The sequence below is a fragment of the Antrostomus carolinensis genome, unplaced genomic scaffold (assembly GCF_000700745.2).
Source record: "Antrostomus carolinensis isolate BGI_N321 unplaced genomic scaffold, ASM70074v2 scaffold33465, whole genome shotgun sequence".
In the NCBI taxonomy this organism is placed as follows: Eukaryota; Metazoa; Chordata; class Aves; order Caprimulgiformes; family Caprimulgidae; genus Antrostomus; species Antrostomus carolinensis.
Genome location: NW_010314916.1, coordinates 84,458 through 93,775, shown reverse-complemented (window position 1 = coordinate 93,775; position 9,318 = coordinate 84,458). Strand labels below are relative to the sequence as shown.

Here is a 9,318-nt window from a genome sequence, read left to right as displayed (position 1 = left end):
CCTTTTTTTGCTGGCTGAATACTGGGGACCAAGCTGGTAAGGGTTTCCTCCATTCGTTTGCCCAGTTTTCACAACTGGCAGAGGCAGCAGCATCTCCCAGCCCAGTGCCCAGCCACTCATGGGAGTGAGTGCTTGGCTGTGCTGGCATTTAATGACATGCTTCTGTCATCAGACCTACCTACCAGTCAGGGAAGCCCTCAAATTAAAGGACTGTAGTCTTACTTTGCTAAAATGGCTTCCAGAAAAACTTACTCTCTGTCTCTTTTTCCCGTCTCCCTCACGTAGTGCTAGAGGGTGCTGCTGAAGAAGAGGCTGAAGAGCCAGACGCTACTATACATACTACACTAAGTGAGGAGACCAGCAACCAAGAAGAGAGCCACAGTCAATCAGGGGATAAAGATGAAGGTAACTGGTTTGACTAGCTCTGTGTGACTCTGTCAATTAGGGCATTGATTAAGGTGTGTAGAAACATTTCTTACCCATCCATACCCTTTATCTGTGTGAAGAGTGTAAGATACATTGAGCAGAAGCACTGGTGCATGCATTTCTTTCCCCATCCCTCATCTTTATCTGTCTGAAAAGTGTGAAATAGGTTGAGCAGAAACACGGGCACAGAAATACTCAACTACCACTGCAGGCTTCCAAACTAAGATTTTCTTGGCTCCCAGTAACTTGGCACCACATTACTTAGCCTTAAAAAACCACCTGTTTATAATGCTCAAACTTATCTTCCAAAGACCGTATTATGCAGAGATCAAATGTTCACAGACAAACATGTTCCTCCTTGTTCACCCTCACATCCTCTTGTGTTACAGTGACTTTCTCACAACACACATTAAGATTCTGCGCTCTCTACCAGAGGTGACGGAGCAGTAGACTTGCAGGGTGTTCCTGTTTGTTCAGGAGACTACTTCTAGGGGAAAGGAGCGTTCAGTTTGAAAGCATTTTCCTTTTCAAATTTGTAAAGAGGAAAGTGGAAGGCCTTACCTGTGTGTTTGACGTGTCTGTATGTTGAGACACCAGAGATGAGATTTTAGTTGTGTTTTGAATTTGGTATCTGAGACAGGAGCATCCCTGCTACTTACAGAATGTGATGAAGAAGTCTGAATCGGAACAGCTTTAGCTTGTGGCATTAGTTGTGAATGTAACACGTATGCTTCATGGACTAATATGGCTTGCTAGATCAAAAGAAAAAAAATCTACATAGATTTACAGCTGTGGCGGGAAAGAGGCAGTTGATGGGATTTGGGGTTTTGTTTTGGTTGGATTTTTGCTAATTTAGCTTATTCCATATACAGAGCTGGCTTAAGCTATGCTAGAAAGAGAAGCCAGTACCCTACACTGTGTTACTAATGCCTTAATTGTGCAGTTGTGCTGGAAACACGTGCTTGCCAGAGCGTGCGTTCATCAGTGCTGCTTTACTAGCTCATGGTGATGACAAGTTACCACAAACAATACCATTTTACAGCAAGAGAGTTTAAGGTAAACCACTCTATAAGCCCCATATTGAATTAAGGTTGAAAATGAAGATAACATGAATGTCCTTTGAGAAGAAATGTACACCTTGTCCTATGTGTTCCAGTAGGAGAAACCTCTCTGGTTAAAAGAATTGCTATTATTATGGGCTGTTGCCTGTGCTCCATGATGATCAAGCAGAGTGTCATGTGGGTTACAGGCAGCTGAAAATACTGTGGTATTTTTGTTTTAGATGGCCTAGCAACTCCTATATATGTGTTTTTGTTTTTAATTCCAGAGAAGCAGCTGGAAAGCTTAAACAGCTACAAGGTATCACCAAGTTCACCGAGCAGTTTGGACGGAGCAGACTTGTCCTCCATTGACGCCATGATGTCAGCAGTGATGAACGTGGGGCAGATTGCTGAAAACGGCGGGAACGCTCAAAATGTCAAATCCCCCTCAAAGTCTCCTGCACCAAATCGGATTGGCAGGAGGAACCAGGTACGTAAACCCAAGTGCAGAGAGGGCAAAGGGGAGACAAGCAGCTGCATGGGAAGTAATAAGACATAATTATGTTTCTTTGCTTGTTTTGTCTTTTTTTTCCCCTCAGTGGCTATTTCTTGTCTCCGCCATTGCTCCTCTGTATGTGTTTTCTGGTGGCTCCCCGAGCTTAACTTTAGAAAACTGGGAATTGAAGGGGTCTGCTTGCTTGGATTCACATGTAAAACTTCTGAGCAGATGCTCCAGTGTCATGCAATAGTGAGCTGGTCTAACAGATGCCACTAGCAGTGGCAAAGCTGCCTAAGAATTGCTGTTTCTTCCCTGCTGCATCCTTTCTCCAGGCTCTTGCATTTGCTTAATCTGTTTGGAGACCAGTTCATTTCATGAAACTGGGAGAAAAGAAAGAGCTCAGAGAGGAGCAGAGTGGTGTAGCAGGGGGCTTGTCTCTGCCATCGTGTAGGACCTTTAATGAGGTGTGCAGCTGTCCCTGGGGAAGATCCAAGTGATTTCAGGTTAAAGGTGGTGCTAGAACAAAACATCCATCAGGATGCTCAGTTCACATGTGTGTAGTGTAAGGTGCCCTTACCTCATTGTTAATAAAACTATGAAGAGCTGTGGCAGAATGCTTTGTACAAAGCTTGCAGAGCAAATATATGTAGCTTTTATCAGGTTTTTTTTTTTCCCATTTACCAGTTGATGGCACTGGTTGATAGGACCAGCTGATAGCAATATTGATCTAAACAAGTGAAAGGAGGGAGTCATATCAGTTAAAGCTGGGATTATTTATATCTTATGTTTTTCTCTTGCTGGGCCAAGCTTTACCAATGAAGGTGCTGCAGAACATTAGGAAATACCCCAAATCCCTGTGCCTGACTTTAGAGCTTGTGGTGAAGCACAGAGAATTTGTAAATGAATCAAGATGTAACAGGGACCAGAAAGGTTGAGAGGCGTGACTCATGTGATGTTCCTATAGTAGTTTATTAATAGCTTGCCAAGTAGCTGCTCAGTTGACAGACTTATGACTTGTCTTGGATTTTTTTGCTTTAAAGGAGTTAAAAGCCATTAAGTGTAAATGAACATTCTTAAATGAAGAGCCTGGGCAGCATACGGGCAAGTGTGTTTGCGGGATTGTATTGTCTAGCACCTGGCTTTAAGGTTTATTTGCAGTATTCCCACTTAGGAACTGCCCTGATTCCTTGATTTCATCATGTGAAGCGAGACACTGGAGTTCAGACTGGTCTCAGTGGCAGTGCTATTACACAGCTGTCCACTGGTACACCATGTGGTTTGGCTTCAGGGAAGTTTATTGGCGTTAGTGACCTTTATTCCACCTGATATTTTGATGGCATCGAATCAAAGGAAGCTTGAGAGTAAATGTGACAGGATTAAGAGGGATTCTTACAGCATAAAAATAAACAAATACATTGAAAACATAGTAAATAGCCTATTTGTTTTTAGGCTGAAAGATCGTTATCGCCGGCGGGGCAAATGGCTACATTACTGAGAAAATAAAAGTGAGATGTGAAATCTTAAGTGGATGGCAGTCTGGTTAGCAACCTCTAATACAGCGAATTTCCACTTCCAGCGTAGCAGAATGAAAGCACTGAATTGTTTCAGTGTGTGGCAGCACACAGATCTCAGATCCTGTTCAGAATGTGCCTCTTATTATAATTTCAAGGATAATAACAGTTAGCTAGTTTTCTGTGTCTGACTGATGTTTCCCATGAGTTGGCAGCAAAACATTTTGCCCTGAACCTTTGTCCCAAAGTCTGTGGTTCTCTTTATAATGCTGACTTTATCTTGGCTCTAGTCTAGCCATAGTCTAATAAACACGTTCTTACATCAACCTGCATCCATTTTAACTTCTCATTTGCTCTGCTCTTGAAGAAAATAAAAAGTGTAACAACGGTGTTTCTTTCAGCTGGAGAAAAACAAATAGCACGACTCCAAAAGCATTTGCCACCAGTTGAATGCAGAGCAGTCATGCCAGGTTAATTTACTAAAGGGAGAGTAGCTAACAAATTAGCTGCTAATTTTATCTTTCAGTATCTTTCAGGAAGTGTGTTTTCACCAGCCTGGGTCCGGTGGGGTAGCTGAGTGCTGTGTTTTAAATTCGTGAGTGAGGGTGCTTTTACAGGAGGGATGCTAATGCTTTTTGGTCTGGATTGGGTCAGTCAGCAGCATTCCTGTTGTAGCTACCCTGGATTTGCTTGAGCTGTGTTACGGTATGTGGCACGTACCCTGTGTGACCACCGGAGAAAGTTTGGGTTTTAGTTAATAATAAACCCCAGATTCAATACTAATCAGCTCTGGCTGAGCTATAGTGTGTTTCTGATCTTTGCTTCAAGGTGAACCAGTAATTACTCTATCTTCTGTTAATTTGCTGATTCAAAGAGCAGGCAGTCTAGAAAGCAGGCTTGGAAACAGTCAAGTGCATCGTGTAGAACTGCAGCTCTCATTTAAAGAAAAAAAATGTAGTAGGTTGATAGTTTCACAGAAATATCCTGGGGATTAAACACCATCTAAACTGTCAGCACAGCTGCAGGGATTTTCCTCACGGCACAGTGTGTTTGTTCTCTCTCCTGAGCCAACTTTAACAGGGTTGCAGTATAACTGGTGCTGAGCATTACTCCACAGACAGGGTGCATATAGTAAAATTCAAGTCGTATAAGTAGGATGGAATGTGTGTGTGTGAGTTGTAAGTTGGTATATAAAAGGTGGGGGGGGGCACTGGGATAATGTGTTTTCATTTTCTTGTGGTCTTAATACTTCATAATGGCAGCCTTGATTGCTTTCTGATGTTTTATGAGTAACAGTTTGTTAGGCCTTGTCCATGTGCATGGCCCACAGTGATTAGCTTCAGGATGGAGACCCCTGAAATACAGTTAGAAAAAGATGTAGAAGAGAAGCAGTAGGGAGGAGTGGGAGAACCTAATTGTTGCAGTCCTAATACTTTTAGAAGTGAGGTCAGAAGTTTTGTTTACTTCAGGCAAAATGGGAAAGTAGCTCTTCATCCAAATGCATAGGTCACTGAAGTTAATAGAGAATTACCATGACCCTATTTTTGAAAACACAGCGTTAGATTTTAAATAGGGGACTCTCTAGAATGGTTCCCCAAATCATGTAGGAGGGGACATTGCTTTACTGAGACTTAAAAACAATTTTATCTAACACTGTGTCAGCACCTTTCCTCCTAACAAGCCAGAGAATTTGTCACAGAGGCTTGGCTTACTCATTCTCAGTGTTCTCCACAAATGCTTATGTCTGGCAATCTGGAAATGGTTACTTCCAAGTTGATGACTTCTGGGGCAGCAGTGGGGGAAAAGAGTTGTGTGGAGAGAGGAAATGCACAGATACACTCATACCCACCAAATCCCTCCCAACTAAAGAGCTACTGAGGCTGGATTTTATTTTTTGCTTGATTTCATGGTTTTACTAATGATACTTAAAATAGCCAGCAGAGAGGTTCAGTAGAACGTGTCCTTTTGGCATCAATATGACACCTTGCCATCAATCAGGCAGAGATGGTTTTTGTACTTGCCTGTCACCAGAAGTGTAGTTAACAGGAGGTGGATCTATCTAGCAGGTGAAGATTTGCATCATTCTGCAGAAAACTGAGGTTTAATGATCTTCAGTTCCAGACCATCTTCCTTCTAACATACAGGCGTTGGTGCAGCAGCCCCGCCTGGCTTCTTAGTGAGGTGATGAAAATACCCTTGATGTCATGCAGTAGCCGTCCTTGCAGACAATTCAGGCAAACGCCTTTGGTTCCTGCAAGAATGTCATTTCATCCCTGGCTGAAAGAGTGGTGGCTTTGCTCAGTGTCTCAAGGGCATGCTTAAATCAGGCTGAGTTCTCTGGGTGGCTTCATTGTTTGTACTTGTGGTTTGACCATGGTTGCTCCTCATTCTCACCTGGGTGGAGAATAACTGGGTTCATAATGTGTTCTTTTTGAGTCACGTACACTCCTGCATTGTCACCTCTTTCTTGCTATGATCTCATCAGATCTTGCAAGTTTCAGAAGGGTTGGGCCTGGCTAGCATGCCTGGATGGGATGCTTCCAGGAGAAACACAGGATGCTAAGGGAAATGGTGCTGGTGATTCAGTTTTCTTCCTTCTGAGTCAGCTGTGGAGCAGAGCATACAGACCCTAGAAAAGGGCACTGAGATAGCGCCTTGCCATCGAGACTGGGTGGAAACCCTGAAGTCCTGACGACCTGTGCTTATTAAAGATCTTTTGGGAAGATCAGTGGCGTTTGCCCACATATTCTGGCCGTGTTCCAGTAATTACTTTCTGCTCACCTAAATTCCTCCTGGCAGTTTGAGCTGGTCGCAATAATTGCCTTCACTTCCTGTCCTAAGCTGCTACTGCTGAGTATCCGTGTGCTGTTAAAACAGCTGCTGTGCTTCTGCAGTAGTTGAAGTGGCCCCTATTTATAGATTCGGAAGTTTCTGAAACTTCCCTGAGGGATCTATCAGGATGATAAATGTATACGTGCAAGTTGTTCTGTTAGCAGTGGCCTTTTATATACTTAGGATGGATTATATTTTTTCCATCCTCAGCAGTAACAGCTTTTGAGTTTTTATGTTGATATTCATTCTGATTTTTTTGTTTTGTTTTGTTCACAGGAAACAAAAGAAGAGAAGTCTTCCTATACCTGTCCCCTGTGTGAAAAGATTTGCACTACACAGCACCAGCTAACTATGCACATTCGTCAGGTACGCAGAGTACCGGCTCTTGATTTCTTACTTAATTTATTAGAGTGTCTGGTTTGCCAGTGTGCATTTTGCAATGTTGCAAAACAATTCCATGTGCAAACCAGAAAGGCTTCATTATTTTATTCAAGTTTGCTTTTATTAAGTTTGCTTTTATTTTAGCCTTCCTCATGTATTTTCTTCAAAAAAAAAACAACCCACAAATCCAAAGCTGAGGTGGGTAATTGTCCTCCCTTCCTTCCCCAACACTCGCGCCCGCCAAGTGTCTCAAACAAGGATGTATGTCCTGTTCTGCGTAGCTTAAAGTACCCCAAGGATCCAGAAAACCACTTCCATCATGAGGCATAAGTCCTGTTTTCTTATCCTGTTTGAGCACAGATCCCTTTACTGGTCATGCAAATTAAGAAACAGGAAGACACAATTTTTAAATCATCTCAGTGTAGAAAAGCCTCTCAGCAATTTTGGGAGGCAGAATTAAAAATATACTTTTTTAAAGGATGAAGCACTTTTTTGTCAGCTACAGGCCTTTTTTTGCTCCTCTTGAAATATATGCATAATTTATAAGGAGGTTTGACCTTTTCTGTGTCAGAAGGTTGTGCTTTGGATGCTAAGGTTGTAGTTCACCACTGTGAGTCCACTAGATCCTTATTACTTCAGTTTTCCCACCTGTATTGTTATCTAATTTTTTTTTTCTTACTCTCCTGAGTTGGGGGTTTTTTTGGTACATGCAGAAATCTTCAAGTCTCTGAATGGAAGTAAGAGTGGTACATATAGCACAGCAGCTAATGGCCATATTTTGGCCCTGTAATGCATTCTTATGGCCTTAGAAGTCTGCATGTGCACCCAGAAGTGAATTACTTCTGTTTTCTTATGACGCAGCCAGTTTGAAATTAGTATCTTTAAGGACCATTTATTTTTAAGTATCTTCCTTCTGCCCTGAAGTTCATAATTAGATCATCTTTCTGTTTTCCCCCTTACCACTCACCCAACCCCAAACCACTGCACAGCTTAAAGTATCCCAAGGTACTGTTTGCCTGATGTCTTGTTGCTGAGTCCCTTTCTATCCTCTTCTGCACACCTAGCAGAGCATGTGGTAGGCACTGCAGGCTGTATGAAACAGCTACTGGTGCTGGAGCATGAAGGAGTTAAAAATGAAGGGTGGGGGTGGAGTTGAGGGGGGAGGGCTGGGGAGGAGAGGTGTATACAGAGCCTTAATATAAGGTGTTGTGCCTAGTGGCTCTTTAAAGCTGCTTTTAAGATGTTTATAGTTCTCACTGATATTTTACTGGCACTCCAGAAGGGACATTCAATGAAAAAAAATCATTGCTTTCTCTAGCATAACACTGACACTGGAGGGACAGACCATTCCTGCAGCATCTGTGGAAAGTCTCTGAGCTCAGCGAGCTCCCTTGATCGCCACATGCTGGTGCACTCAGGTGAAAGGCCTTATAAATGTTCAGTATGTGGACAGTCCTTCACCACCAATGGAAACATGCACAGGTGAGTGCTGATCGTGACCCAGGAGTTTAGAAGGAATTACAGAATAGGGGGATGTTTTGTTTCCTTGGAAAGACTTTCAAGCTGACTAAAGACACTTGGGCAGAAAATGTGGGCTGTCTGTGATCTACATGTATGGCACGACACACGTACACATGCACACTACAACTACTAGGATGCTTAAGTTGTGGGAGGAGGTCAGAATTGAGAAAGGTGTTCTGTCTCTCTTCACATATTATCAGGACTTGTTACAGATATCCAGAAGTACTGTTTTTTTTCTTTATTATTATTAATATTATTATTTTGACAAATGGGATGGATTTTTCTCAAAGGACAAAAATGTATAGCAAAGCTGTAGAGAAGCTTCTAATTTGTATCTTCAGAGTCACGGATGCAAGTGGTTGTACTGGAGGATCTGTGGTGGTGGTGTATATTATGTGGTGAAATAGCCAAGTGCCATCGTGAAGATGCCTGTTTGGAATGATTGATCTTGTTTTTAAATACATACGTCAGTGCTTGCTTGTACCATAGACACTTACTGCACTGTAGATCCAGGAAATTATCTATTGCCCAAGTTGCAAAACGTGTTTCATGGAGCTTCCTTCGTAGGGATGTAGCAATATGTACAGTTGTCAACTGAGCAAACAAAATGTTAAATGGCATGGATGTTCCTTCCCCTCTCTCTCATCCCCCAATTCAGTATTCATTTATTTGCATGGGTGGAGCACCTCGGAGCTGATTAAGATTGTGAATTCCCACACAGCTTTAGTCCCCATATCAAAGAGTTTTTACAACCTACAAAGAAAACTGCAAGACAGGTGGGGGTAAGGAATATAGCTTATAAGGAAAATGACAAGAGTGATGGTTATGGACTGGTTCTGTGTGGGAGGGAAGAGATCTTGTTTCCTTACTACCAGGCATTTTCCAAGCAGTGTGCTGTAGGTGGAATGGAAGGGGTGATTTCAGTGACAACAGAAAAGATAGCATAATGTCGCACAAAGGAAGCAGTAGCTGCTTGCAGCTTTCCCTCTTCTGTATCGTATTGTCCAGGTTCAAGAGTTACTTGCAAACAGAGGAGAAACAGGAGGGAATGCAGTTTTGTAATGCCATGTTTATTTAACTTGATTGGAATGGGGGAGAGTTGGAGAGA

General features: G+C 42.5%; 1 protein-coding gene across 1 annotated transcript in view; it reads left to right on the top strand.

Annotated features, from left to right (window-relative positions):
• Positions 1-293: 293 nt before the first annotated feature.
• Positions 294-9,318, top strand: part of RREB1 (ras responsive element binding protein 1) — a 66,739-nt gene continuing 57,714 nt past the window's right edge. The window contains exons 1-4 of the mRNA XM_010167804.2: positions 294-405; positions 1,754-1,956; positions 6,585-6,674; positions 8,008-8,171. Of these exons, the coding sequence (XP_010166106.1) occupies positions 1,843-1,956; positions 6,585-6,674; positions 8,008-8,171 (368 nt within the window). The 5' untranslated portion in view covers positions 294-405; positions 1,754-1,842. The remainder of the gene's footprint in view (positions 406-1,753; positions 1,957-6,584; positions 6,675-8,007; positions 8,172-9,318) is intronic.